General features: G+C 40.9%; 2 protein-coding genes across 5 annotated transcripts in view; one reads left to right on the forward strand and one right to left on the reverse strand.

Moving 5' to 3' along the window:
- CARD19 (caspase recruitment domain family member 19) overlaps positions 1-4,489 on the forward strand; it is a 43,920-nt gene extending 39,431 nt beyond the window's left edge. For 2 of the 3 annotated variants that reach the window (XM_069736742.1, XM_069736740.1), the window contains exon 6: positions 739-4,489. In XM_069736742.1, the coding sequence (XP_069592843.1) occupies positions 739-854 (116 nt within the window). In that variant the 3' untranslated portion in view covers positions 855-4,489. Of the gene's footprint in view, positions 1-602; positions 638-738 lie in introns of all 3 variants that reach the window. The other variant, XM_069736741.1, reaches the window with a different exon arrangement.
- A 304-nt stretch (positions 4,490-4,793) lies between these two features.
- NINJ1 (ninjurin 1) overlaps positions 4,794-14,246 on the reverse strand; it is a 50,086-nt gene continuing 40,633 nt past the window's right edge. Inside the window, exons 2-4 of one of the 2 annotated variants that reach the window (XM_069736744.1) lie at positions 12,098-12,317; positions 11,658-11,824; positions 4,794-10,274 (exon numbers count right to left, since the gene is read on the reverse strand). In XM_069736744.1, the coding sequence (XP_069592845.1) occupies positions 11,673-11,824; positions 12,098-12,317 (372 nt within the window). In that variant the 3' untranslated portion in view covers positions 4,794-10,274; positions 11,658-11,672. The remainder of the gene's footprint in view (positions 10,275-11,657; positions 11,825-12,097; positions 12,318-14,246) is intronic. The other variant, XM_069736743.1, reaches the window with a different exon arrangement.

A 14,246-nucleotide genomic window follows, 5' to 3' on the forward strand; every position in this document is an offset into this window, starting at 1 on the left:
CGTCAGTACTGTTTGTCCCAAGGAAAGTAAAATCGTGATGTCAATGTATTACTACATTTCTAGGAGGAACAGCAGATTGCAGATTTACTAAAATTTCATGGTTGGAGTTATAGGGATTTTTTTGTTTGCATTTTTTCTCTCTAATCTATTGTTGAGACAACCTCTGGACCCATAGTTTTAGATTAACTTTGCACATTCATAATACAGGCCACTATTTGTCTCCATTCTGTCTATCCTCATGCTCGCTGCCTGTTGTCAAGTGTAATCTGTCTCTGGGAGCTGGGATGCCAAAATGGTTTTTAGGTTGTGGGGCAGATCTTTTACAGACAGGAGAGCAGGAGCAGAAAGACCAACTTCATACAGCAATAACACAGGCAGGATTTCAGTTTTGGTGAAAGGCAAACTATAGGACTGTGGCAGGTACAATACTTGCCGGAAAGTGGGAGAACAAAGTTCCAGCAGCTATTGTGTGGGCAAGATGAGGGTGAAAAGGAAATGCCTATCCAAAAAGATGGACGGAGACAGCTACTGGAGCCATTATACTGGTTTGTGCACTAAAAGTGGGGGAAAAGGACAGCAAGATAATTACTTTTTTTTTTTAGAGGTACCATCTAATAAAGCTACACTTCAGATTACAGTAAGAAAAAAGTACAAGTTTTCAATTATCAGTTTGTTTTTCTCTGTATTTTTTAATTCTCAACTTGGACCAATCCTGTTGATGTATGTTTTTCGTTGTAGAGGTTAAGTCGCCCGACTCGGCCAGGAAAGTATTTGGCTTTACTGCTATTGGATTTGGGAGACACATCAGAAACATCTTAATTTCTTTTCTGGAGGACACGGCGTTGAGTCACTGAAAACCCCCACCACTAGGTGACCATGTACTTGAAGCAATCTGCCGTGCACGACGCTTACATTTACCAAAGATGAGGATTCTTCTCCGTCCATGGTGTTCTTAGGTCGTCTTCCACCACGTTAAAGAAAGGCAAGAATATTATGGAAGACAAGTATTTTGTGTGGAGTTTTCCAAAAATCTTGCCGTCCAAAGATTTATTGTGGACCAAAGGCCGATACAAACTGTTATCATCTTCTATCTGTACATGAACCGTTACCGAACAAAACACCAACGTGCTCAAGATGGGTCAAACTCCGTTACCTGCGTTTTTAAGTATTCAGAAGCTCCTTTGTCTTCTCATTCAACAGGTTTTTCTTTAGTTTTAATAATGTTTTCCCATTTTTTATGACCTATGAAACGGTTATCACTTGACCGTAATATACGGTCTGTTGCATGCACTGCATGTGTTTTATGTTATGAATATTTTAATCTATATTTTCTTTTTTCTCTTGTTGGGGTTTATGGTTCCTTTTGGTTATTTTAAACTATTTTTTGGCTAAATCACATAAGCAGTTTATCTACTTGGTTTACTTTGAGTGCAGGTGGAACGGTTGGATTGGGTGGGCGATTTTGGAGATAGATGAAGGTCAGAGAGGTGGGTTCCACATCTGTTATACAGATCATTGCCTTCTTCTGCTCCCAGCAGCTATTCTAGAACTTTGTGCTTCACGTAACTGCAGTTCTACCCAACCAGCGCCTTCTATGTGGCTGAAATCACTCAATGCAAACCTACGAGACTCACATTGGAGGTTGCTTTCTCTATGTAAATCTATAAATCCTCAAAGACAGCCGGCCAGTAAGAACTGCAGTTATGTGGTGCAGAAGAGGACAGGAACAGCGCTGAAAACGGGAGAGGACAGCGATTGAGAAGTGTTTTAATGCACATGATATCTCTGATTAACGGGTGACTAGGTATTGCAAAAAAACATTTCTTGAGTGCTACCTTAAATTCTCCAGACACAAGTAGGAAGGGTTTAGAGTCACGATCCATAAGAAGGAGGTGCCTTCTGTAGAAAGCATATACCGTAGGTTTCATTCAGAAGAATGGGACAGTCTAGAAATGTCTGCAGCACATTTGATACACGTACACATAGGATGAAACCTTTCGGGATTTTTTTTAGTCCAGATTTGCTGGTGAAAAATCAGCAGCGTATTACAGAAGAAGCAAAGTGGATGATATTCGAACAACCCTCATCCACACATTGCAGAAAAAACCCACATTGGGAATTGACCTGTGCTGTGAATGAAAAAAAGTTATCCAGCACAATTTAACTTTTTTATTATTGGGCCTTAGAATTAACAGGCAGGTATCTGACCACAAAGAAGTCTCAGGCGATTCGGCATCTTTCGCTGAAATCAAATCGACAGAGAAGCGGCTTCTCTTCTGCTCTGTCAAAGGGGCGTGACTGCGAACATCATATTGATTTAAAAGACGGCTCCCCGCTGCCTAACTGCAGGGAGCCAGCTATCTATCAGTATGACGTCAACACTCACGCCCCATCGACAGATGAGCCCAGAAGAAAAAGAACTGCTCTGTTGACATGGAGCAGCTGAATTGCCGGCTGGAGCGGTCAGTGACCGTTCTGAGCCAGCGCCTTTTAAAACGGGCAAAGTAGTTGCCTCTGTTTAGAAACAACCTTCTTGTAAGTTTTTAGGCCCATAGTAAACAAGAAAAATTAAAATAATCCTGGACAATCCCATTTTAAAGTCAACAGTATTTCGACATGCAAATTCGGTAAAATCTACAGGATATATATATTTTTTTCTGTATGTGAATGGAATCATAGGGAATGTTGACCTCAGAAAATCTGCAGCTGATATGTCCCTTTTATGGAGAAACCATTACTCTTCCATTAGTCCATCTTTGTTACAGATTTTAAGACCAGCCAGAAAATAATTTTTTAGTAATCGCCATTGTATTCATTACATCTGACTTCTGTGCGAACAATCGAGAGTCGCCCAATATCTTGTATGTAATCTTGGGATAATGCGCCCCTGCCAGTGTTTTTGTTGCACAGGAAGGTTGAATGGTATCACATTATTGATGGACATTAGATTCAAGCTTTGATCTCTCAGGTGATCCGAGGTTATTTTGACAGTATTCATTTCTTGTGGCCACTGTCCGTGGATGCGGGTTCGGCCAGGCATTGATGCTTTGCTCTCAGGTGAGCTGTATCGTACAGATTCTCTCTGACATCCCAATGATTTTAGCTACAGATCACTGTGCACATCACCCTCCATATTGTATATAGGAAGGTACTTTAGGCTTTGTTCACACCGCCGTATTACGGTTCCACGAGTGATATATTGAGCACCAAGAAAAGTTATCCTGCAGGATTACCCTTACAGGAAGATAACCACTACAATATATATGTACCCCATAATAGGACCACCTATTGTCATTTCACTGCATAGATAACAATTCCCTAATACGTTTGGGTCCTTAATGCAACCAGCAACAACGTTCATTCCAACAGGTCTTCTAGGATTTAAAGAACAAAAATGTTGTCGTTTCACATTTGGAAGGACATCTGAAGTCTTTTCATCTACATTTTCTATACAGTAGATTCTTTTTTGGCCTGTATAATGAAAGCAAGAAGAAAACACATAAAAAACAGGTCTAGAGAACGCCCCCCAAAAACTGCCAAGAGTGGAAAAAAAAAAAAATCACAAAAAAATACCCTTAACAGTATTTTCAGTGTACAGATGGTACCTTATAAGCTATAGTGCACTACAGTGCGTTTTAACTCGTACCCCTTTAGGTAACTTTAGTGGATTGGGTTTTTTTTTTAGGGGGTTCGGTTTGTTAACCAAACACTAAAATCATTTTGAGAAGAATGCTATGAATCACCGAGACTTTTTTTTTTTCCTGTATATAAAGGAGAATCTCTTCCACGTTCCTTGCTAAACTTGGGCTGTTCCTATTTTTAAGGTCCCATACACATAACATAAAATTGGGCAGAACCTGACAATTTTGGCACGACCAGCTGATGTGCACCAGGGCATCCTGATAGATGGTTCTGGGAAGAGAAGGAATTTGAATGGCCACTGTTTTTTTGTTTTCAGGGGACATAAGCTGCTGCCAAAGGATCCTGGCAGCGGCTTTATCCCCATTGAAGACACAAGAACGCTCAGCCGAGTAGTCGTGTACGGGGCAAGGGAACATGAAAGAGAACGATTCTACAGACACCTGTCCTGCTCTATTGACCTCGACAGCCTCCTAGATGGATGTGTGAATTCAGCCAAATAACCACTGCACTAATTTACTGCTCTTCACTCCCACTTATACAATCGAGTGATAAGAGCATCTTGCACCTCACAGGGAGCTAACGGTCCCATTGATGCCCAGTTCTATTCTAATGCAACTCGACACAAGCATCTTGTCTCACCGTGCACAGCGCTCTGGAGCTGAAATCATTGTTCAGCTCTTAGTGTTTTTTTTTTTTTTTTTTTTAATTTTGTTGTGGAATTTTACACCCATCTGTAAAGCGAGATGTTGTACACAATATTGTCATGTGCCCACTGTATATGAACTGCACCTATTATAGCCGGTGGCTGATGGTTTATTTTTCTATATTAAAACCTTTGCTCAATAAAGTGTCTGATTTTTTTTTTTTTTTTTTTTATTATTATTATGATGGCAGTATCACCAATTCCTAATCTGAGATGATCCATAGAATTGTGTAGTTTAGTTAATTATATAGGTTTTTTTTTTTTAATGTGCAAGCATAGTGAAAAGTAATCTAAACACTATTATTGACATTGTTCTGGTCAGAAGCATGAACGCTTTCAAGGGGTTTTCTACCCCATCAATTTGTCGGCCATCTTATAGGTTAGGAAATGACGGCGGGGCCTGTTTCGTTCTGTACATCTTAAAATAAATAAATAAACCACAGATATATGAATAAAAAAAAACTTTAATAAACAATATATTTAAAACCATAAAAAAACTTCATAAGAGGTGCAAGTGGTTTTATATAAATTTGGTGTAAGGAAGAACTTTATTTATTTTTACATATTTGTACATAATCTCCAAACTTGTGATTGTGAATAAATAAAAGTTGACATTTTTATAGGCTACATATGAACACACACTACGTATAAGGCCACTGTCACACTAGCAGTATTGGGTCAGTATTTTACAGCAGTATTTGTAAGATAAAACCAGGAGTGGATGATAAATGCAGAAGTGGTGACGTGTTTCTATTATAGTTTCTATTAGTTTAAAGGATTCTGGATTATCAGACGGTCCTGTGCTGGAGAGACAGACGCATTCTGAATTAAAGAAATCTAAGAATATAAGTGCTAGAAATCTAAAGAAGAACTCTGTCCCTGCTCACTTCCACACAAGTGCTGAGATGTGAGTCCTGAGATCCCCTCACACCGATCACTTGCACCTAGAAATGCTGAAGCAATACTAGAGAGCACGCAGAGTGTGGAATGGACTTACTATTGAGCCCATACACTGACCGGCTGCTTCAAAGTGTCCCATTTCTGGTGGGGAGACTTACACAGATCAGGAGGACTAGGAGACACGAGACCTCTAGTCCTCTAGTGATAATCTCCTGCTGGTAAAACACTGATTTTCTTGAAACAACGGTAAGTGACGCATCGCTGGAATCAGGATCTCAGCCCCGTATCATGGGGTGTTACATAACCAAAACCTGCTAATGGAGTCCCTGTAAAAGTCATAAATTCCTTCGTGCAGGGATATGTGCACATGCGTATGTCCAGTGTAAACACTGGAGCTGCGGATTTGACATCGGCATCATGTCATCGTATGGGGAATATGCGGTAAAAGTGCAACGAAATCAGCAATGGAAGTGATTTTTTTTTTTTATGAGTCCTCAATGTAACTCTGTCCCTATGCATAGGTTGGCAGTAAAGGAAATGCAATATCTGGAAGACACTATAATAAATCATTATAGTAAATAGCAGGTCAGTAATAGCAGCTTTTTTTTTTTTAATTAGTAGATTGTTCCCCATGGTAATCCAGCAAATGAGTTTTGTTTCAAGACCGGGCCTTCCCTTCCCACATCCAATAACCACTGGTACATGAGGCTACAGCACTTTATATTAGACCCTAAAGGGGTCTGTTAGTGACCTGATCCATTGACCATGATCCGGGAACGTGAGTTTAATCCCAGGTGTTAACAGGGTTGTCCAGGCTAGGGTCAAAAGTTTGCAGTTGCTCCTCGCAGTCACGAATCCCTGGTTTGCATATGTGCGGTCACAAGCCCACTAGACTCCTTCTCTTCTTGCAATTTTCTTCTATTGAGAGAAGCCAAACAAGTCTAGTTGGCACAATACCACAAATCGCATATCCATGTGACCTCCCGCTTTGGAAATACCGCACGCTGTCACCTTTCGGAAGGTCTGCGGCCATATAAAGGGACGGAAAACATTTGTTCCAAGTAGCCCTTGAAAGGGATTTTTAAGTTTTCATCCTACCCCAAATATTGCCATCAATGTGAGATCGGTAGAGGTACCGCGGTTAACAAAAAAAATTACTAAAAGAAAAACGTATCCACCAACTAACCCCCATATCAGAAAGGTCCTGGCAGCCATAGTGGGTGACTTAGTAGACTGACAATCTATTCTAGCCCAACGTTGTCGATCAATCTTTGTCATTCAAGATGGGAGACTTAAAGGAAAGCACTTACAAGTGACCCTATCCACCATCGGCATTTATGTGAAGGGGAATAGCACCCGATGCTGTGAATGAGGTCTTGTGGACTTAGGAGAAACTGTGGAACACGGGTGTCAAAATGTAATCGGGCCAATGAGAGGTTAAACACTGGGTGAGTCCTCAATAGGCTCACCTGCAGAAAATCAGAGGGGCATCGTTGTGATGGGTGGTTCGCTGGGTCCAGCTCAGAAACCCACCATTAACCCCAACAATCTGCAGGGTAAAGGCACATCAGTCTGTCCAGACTAGGCTTGGAAACCTGGTCCCATTCAATTACCTGGAGAAACACTGTTTGGGCTCGTGCAGACACCGGTATAAATCAGACGAGCACGTCTCATAACCGTCCAAGAAAACAAAGAGTTGCAGCATGGACAATTTGCCTCACAGAATCGGATGGCACTCGGATTCACATCTATGGGTCCGTAAAAAAAAATTGGAGCACATTCTGATGACATCTGAGTATGGTCCGATTTTCACGGACTGACAGAATATGGGGAAACTGTTTTTTTTCCCTCCACCTCCAAGAAAATTGGATCAGAGTCTGATCAGCATAATCGGACCGATTTTCTCAGATGAAAACGGTTGTGTGACCCCAGCCTTCTAATGAGATACTAGGCAATGGTGGGCTCAGGGCCTTACCTTAACCCAACCATAACAAGCACTTGTGTATTAGGTATCACTTTTGGGAAACATTTCTCACGAGATCGGTGGACGCACATACCTTCGGCGTTTGGTTTTCACAGATTGATGCTACATTTTGCCTTTCCTTCTGCTGTGCACATTTCCTCACAATGACCTCCCCTGGACTGAAATGTCCCATAAAGAGAACTAGTGATGAGCGAGTATACTTGTTGCTCGGGTTTTCCCCGAGCACGCTCAGGTGGTCTCCGAGTATTTGTTAGTGTTTGGAGATTAAGTTTTCATCGCCGCAGCTGAATGATTTACGGCTACTAGCCAGCCTGAGTACATGTGGGGGTTGCCTGGTTGCTAGGGAATCCCCACATGTAATCAAGCTAGCTAGTAGCTGTAAATCATGCAGCTGAGGTGATGGAAACTTAATCTCCAAACACTAACAAATACTCGGAGATCACCTGAGCGTGCTGGGGAAAACCCGAGCAACGAGTACACGCGCTCATCACTAAAGAGAACGTCAAGGCTTAAAAAAATAATCCTATTCATTGCGTAATGACTGACACTAATTCTTCTGTATGCCGTGAAATGAGAAAATAGGAAGACACTTGTCATGACAGAAGGCACATTTGCAGCAGGCACAGTGCTACGGAGCCATGGAGAGGGTAAGTGCACTGACGCGTTTTGGACACCAGCTGCGTGTTTCCTGAAGCGTCTCTTTTGTCATATTTTTGTAGTGTCCACCAATCTATTTTTTGTATTATTAATTCATTTATAAAATAGGAGGTGGTTTCAAGAAGAAGCTGCCTGATAATGTCACACGAGACTCTGGTACAGTCAGCGCCGACAATCGCTGGTAGTGCGCCAGCACCAGAAGTGAATACCTCTATTATTTTACAAGGGACAAACATACTAATTAAGAAGGGGTTGTCTGATTAGTGGACAAACCCTCAAAGTGGTGTGTGCCTATTAACAAACTAGGCAGTCTTTTTCCAGCAGACCTCTCTTTAATTGCTCATATTCACTTGTGAGAAACTCGGATGAGTATCGCACGGCAATACCCGGCGCTGCTGCCGGCACTCAGATCGGAGCGTGCGGCCGCATAGCAATACATGCAGCCGCACGCTCCGCTCCTGAGTGCCGGGTATTGCCGTGCGAGACTCATCCGAGTTTCTCGCAAGTGAGTATGAGCCCTTAGACTAGTAAAGAAAACGCCAGCCTTATTCTGAGTCCATGAGTCTATTATTTGGCTTAATAGCGAATGTGAAAATTGCAAAATTTGTGCATTTTTTGTTTCTATAGCTAGTGATATGGAAAATTTTAAAAAAGAAAAAACATTACAGCTTTAATGTAAATGTTCTACAAATATATTCCTAAAATGAATATTTAAGTAGCATATACCTTTTAAATCAGTGGCTTTCAAGCCGGTTACATTTCTCAAAAGTAGGTAAAAGTGTTTTGTTTTTTTTAAAGACAAACCCATTTTTGCCCAATCACAACAAGGACATTGAAAGGGACCTAAAAATCATCATAAAAACATAGGAACATTTCCGAAGGTATCCCTATAAAGACTAAAATAAATTAAATTGCAAATAGTACATTCTTGAAAAGATATAAAGATCACTCCGGGAATATTTATATCAGATTGTGAGTGGACGGATGAAATTAGGTAAAAGGATTTTAGGGAAGAGTCAGACGGCCATATAAATTGGACAATGATCGCAATGCAATGCTCGGACTGGCCGGCGGCTCTTCCGACCTGAGCATGTATTGCTACGCAGCAGTTACGCAGGAGAGCCGCCAGCCAGTCCGAGCACTGCATTGTGATCCCCGTCCGATTTATACGGCCAACTGATTCTTCCCTTGTGATAAGCCGTTTTGGATAATGAAGCAAAAGTTTGGGAAGAATTGGGTTAATGATTAAAATTGGGCACTTGTTTGATGCTTTTTAAACCATAAAAACTTTGTTGGCTCAAGACGTACGGGACACAGATGTGGGCAAATTCTGTACCCTTTCGTTTGACAGCCATGCAGGTCCTGTGGAGAGTGGATTTTTGGAGATGTACTCAGCAACCATTAGGATAAGGAAAACAGTCAATGCGATCTCGGCCTCCTCTCTTTAGGAAATCCAGAGAATCCATCTGATCTACCTCTATGGCACATGTGCTCATATTTAGCAGATGGGTCTAAAAAGACAAATGACCTACTATGACTTCATCCTGACTAGAGCCGACCATCTTATCCGCACATTCGCTGTTGAATGTTGCAGATGTAAAAGCTATTTTGCAAACTGATGAAATCGTGAAATTTTCACCAATAATTTTGCTGCTAATTATCTCAGTCTACGTTCTGGAAAAGGAATTGTTATCCACACCCTGTACCCGAATAACCATGGAAATTTTGCTTATTTACTTCTCTACTATACCTGAAATAACCTACTCAAAAACAACATTGTTCTTCAGTAGAAAATTATATTAAAAAGTTTAAAAAGAAAACCTCAAATTGAAGTATTTACATCCCGCTGGTAAAACGGCTACAGCACAGTGGATAGCGGTATTGTAGTATTTCCGTTCACATGGTCCATCCCGCGTCATCTCCCATAGAGTTACATACGAGTAGAATGATAGGAATCAATCATGCTGCGATTCATAACCTCGCTCCGATTTGCTCTATCTTCCGAATGCCCTTTACTTTGGCGCAGGAGAACCGATGAGGGGTCATTGCGCTATTCACAGATGTAAAGTGTTCAGTTTTTTGATTCTGCTTGATCAGAATTCCAAAAAAAATTCCAGGTTTCTTACTTTACAGACCTTTGTATACTTAGAAGGACACAAAGCCTCTTTCATTAAGCGGACAGCAAAAACTAAAGAACTTCCATTTGTCTTACAGTTTATCCAGAGAAGCATCAAAAGGTTCTAGATTCTAGTCCACATTTTATATCCAGGTGAAGACGGTAAAAAGGAAAACTGAAATGCCTCGGCGACCGAAATCTTCATTACAAATATATCTACAGTGCGGTACATGGGTGCGATAAATATATCTTCTCTTTTAGCCCTAACATATCTGGAAACAGAAGGATAAAATATGATGAATGCAGGTGTCTTAACATATGCAAAGAAAAATTTTTAAACGTTTCATCTGCTGTCAAAAAGTATCAGCCCGACACCCGATCCTCTAATAAAGGGCAAAATTTCACAACTTTCCCTGCTCGACAAAATTTTTGAAAAAAAAAAGTTACTCTTTACATTTTTCAAATCATCAAGCTAAAACAGGTGCTTCTCACAAAATTAGAATATCAAAATTAATTTTATTTCAGTTCTTCAATACAAAAAGTGAAACTCATATAGAGTCATTACACACAGAGTGATCTATTTCAAGTGTTTATTTCTGATAATGTTGATGATTATGGCTTACGGCCAATGAAAACAAAAAAGTCATTATGTCAGTAAATTAGAATACTTTATAACACCAGCTTGAAAAATGATTTTAAAATCTGAAATGTTCTCCCACTGAAATGTATGTTCAGTAAACGCACTCAATACTTGGTCGGGGCTCCTTTTGCATCAATTACTTCATCAATGCGGCGTGGCATGGAGGCGATCAGCCTGTGGCACTGCTGAGGGGTTATGGAAGCCCAGGTTGCTTTGAAGAACTGAAATAAATTAACTTTTTGATGATATTCTAATTTTGTAAGAAGTACCTGTATATTATAACTCGCTGATTGGTGGTGGTCTAATAGCTACAATCCTCACAAATCAAGAGAACAGGGCTCTGAAATGCCCCATCTGACTAGGGATGGTCAAACATACGGGTATCTACTCCTTTCACAGTCTATGGGACTGCTGAAGATGGCAGAGTCCAGCACACGGCTTTCTCCGACACTCCCATAGACAATGAATTACGCAGTAGTACTTATACACGGCGACCGGTGGGCATGCAAGCATTCGGCCCTCCACCCATCTGCAAGATAGCACCTATAGGTAATAACATGTAATGGTGGAAATAAGCCTTTAACTTGTAAATTGGATTTAGGGTACACAAAGAGGATCTGTCTGCTCTACGGATGACTAACATTCCTTAAGGCTGGTATTTATAGGCTTTACTAAGGCAGACATAACACAATCCTTTAGCATCTTTGCCTAGAACCTGGAGGAGTACATTTCCTCTGTTACTTCCACTGGAAATATTTGCCTCTAAAAAGAAAACTGGGATGGTGACGGCACTAATCAGGCAGTGTGGGAACATGTCGAGTCTCAGCCCTTCCACAAGAGGACAGATAACATGACTCCTTTTTTATTAAAAACGGCACAAATCTGCCTGTAAGTTGGTACGGCGGCACAGTCTCATGCCAGACTGATCCCATGGTGCCTGTAGACCATCCTTACACGTCTTCATACGACCTATAGTCTACGTTGCGATGATGAATCGGGTAGCGCCTCCATTTACCTTTTTTCTTTAGTTCTATACATTTGTAGGTCCCGCCACTGGCTTCTGCACCCCAAATGACGTAATGAAGACGTTGACCACCACGATGATGAACACAAGTCCAGTAGCAATGTTATTAAGGTTGTCCAGTTTGGCGTGTTTCTCTCGATTATTAAGGTCATACTTTACTGAAGAAAAGGAAAAAAAAGTTATTTTCCAAAGTTATCAGAAACTCAAAAAACAATCAGTTCTGTTCTAACGAGAAATTATGAGGTTATTGCAGATATCAAGAGTCTTACAAGCTTACAGACCATTTTAGAAAGCCAGAGGGAAAAAAAAAGTTCATATACGAATAATAACCAAAATGGAAGGAATTCAATGGGCTGTGCATATAGAAATGGTCAAGAAATATAGAAAAAGAACCAACAAATTGTGGTAAAAAAAATAACAATCATACAAACCAATAAAGATGAGAAGCACCCCGACCAAAATCTGGAGGATGAGGGATATGGAGATCAGGATGATGAGTGGGATGTAGTAAGTGAATGAGGGTCCCTGGTCAATTACGGCCTTCAGCTGAGACGAGTTGGCCATCAGCAGGGCAATATCCAGCATGCTCTCGGCAGCACTCTTTTTATTGGCGTAATGATTTATATTCAGCTTCTTTCTGCCACGTCCATTCTGTAGAAAAAATTTGCAAAAGTTTAGTTAATTTGCATATTTAAGTTCCCAGAGGAGCATGCATGGCTTAATTCTCCTCACTCTGACATGCCAGGCTTGGCTTGTCACTCTTCACAAGGTGAAACCTTATCCCTTAGACCCCAGTCCCAATCCGCTCACCCAGCCAAATCAGATCACATACTTTGCACTGATGAGGGGCAACACCCTAAAACAAAAATGTTTGCAAACAGATTCTGGTTTGGCTTTTATCCTAAGTCATATTGCAAGGCTCGATAAAGAGTCAATATTGACTTGTAGGATCACTGATTCCAATAGGTGGTACGAGTTCTAGTCCTCTTCCTCTCTGAAGAGACAATTTGCATATTTAATTTCCTAGAGGAGCATGCATGGCTTATAAGTCTCCTCACTCCGACATGCCAGGCTTGGATTATCACTCTTCACAAGGAGAAACGTTAATCCTTATGGGGAGGCACTGCATTGTATCTTAAATAAGACAACTATTTTTTACAAGTGAAGAAGAATAGTCTGTTATCTATATGTTGACTTTTGAATGTAAGCATTTCTTTCTGATTGGTCAAGTAAACAGACTTTTGTTTGTGTAAGCCTGTAATATTGACTTGTAAGCTGATATTTCATGTAACATATTGTGCGCTTACCCTTGATGTCTAGCGATGTGTACGGATATACTAATTATGCAGTGTGTAGACAAGATAGTTTGTTGACTTTGCGAAAAGAGGAGAAAAACCTATGCAAATAGATTAAATAATCAAGTAATGCTACTTCATCTCATCACCATTTTTACTCTTTATGTAAATACAGAATGAGGGACACTTGTTAAGTCCAAAAATAGGTTACATGTCTCTGTATAAAGAGACTGACACAGAGACAGAGAGAAACAGTGAGAGATTCTGCCAAGACATCCATACATCCAAAGGACCAGAGACAGGACAGCATCCAATTCATCATGGCTCCATCATGAGGGACACTGATCTATCATTCTACAGGAAACAACCTAGGGGTTTTCGGCCCCAGTTGGAAAAATACAGATCTGCTCCATTGACCATCGCTGAATCGTGGGTACATTTGGAGAAACCAGGATTGGGACCCGCTGGTCGCCTGGCTCCATGGAGATGTTCAGAGAAGCCAGGTTGTGACCCTCGAGACAACTGGCCTTGTACCTCAATGGAGTATCATCTTCGTAAGCTTGTCGTTACCTCCTCTCTGTGCGTGCCAAAGGTGGGGTAGCCGACCTTGGGAGATCTGAAGTAACAGCTGCCATTATCCCGGCGAGTCAGCGGAAGGGTGAGACTCTGTAATGTGCACCATCTTGGGGTATTTTGCTGGGACTGTTCTACATGTTATCTGCCTGTTTTGTGGTTCAATAAAGCATTGGCACACTTTTACCCTCACCCTGTGTTGTCCGAGTAGAGTTATGCCCACGTTTAAGGGAGAGTGGGCGTTCGGCGGGACGATCCCTGGTCCATGCGGTTCTGCCTAGCGGACCTGGGCGATCGCCGACCCCCATGTCTCCACACCTTAGACTAAAAGGTTGGTGTAAATGTATTAATGTGTTGTCTTAAAAAGAGGTATTCGGGTGTCATCAAATAATCATTTTGTTTCATATTATGGAAAAGTTATACAATTGTCTAACATAATAAACTATTCGTATAATTTCCTCAGACCTCAGAATGTCTCCTTGAAGTCACTGATCTTTATGATCACAGATTTTTAGGTTACAATTCAAACAATGAGTTTTACAAGCAGAAACCCTATTCAAGGAAGTATGGTATGTGTACATAACGTCTTCTTCAGGCAAATTCAAATGCCGCAAAAGTGCCACAGAAAATTAAAATAGTGCACAGCCAAAACAACATTGCTGTGCATGTGTTCTGTCTTACATCACTATTTTTAACTACTTTAGGATTCGTA

The sequence above is a fragment of the Ranitomeya imitator genome, chromosome 8 (genome assembly GCF_032444005.1).
Source record: "Ranitomeya imitator isolate aRanImi1 chromosome 8, aRanImi1.pri, whole genome shotgun sequence".
Classification (NCBI taxonomy): Eukaryota; Metazoa; Chordata; class Amphibia; order Anura; family Dendrobatidae; genus Ranitomeya; species Ranitomeya imitator.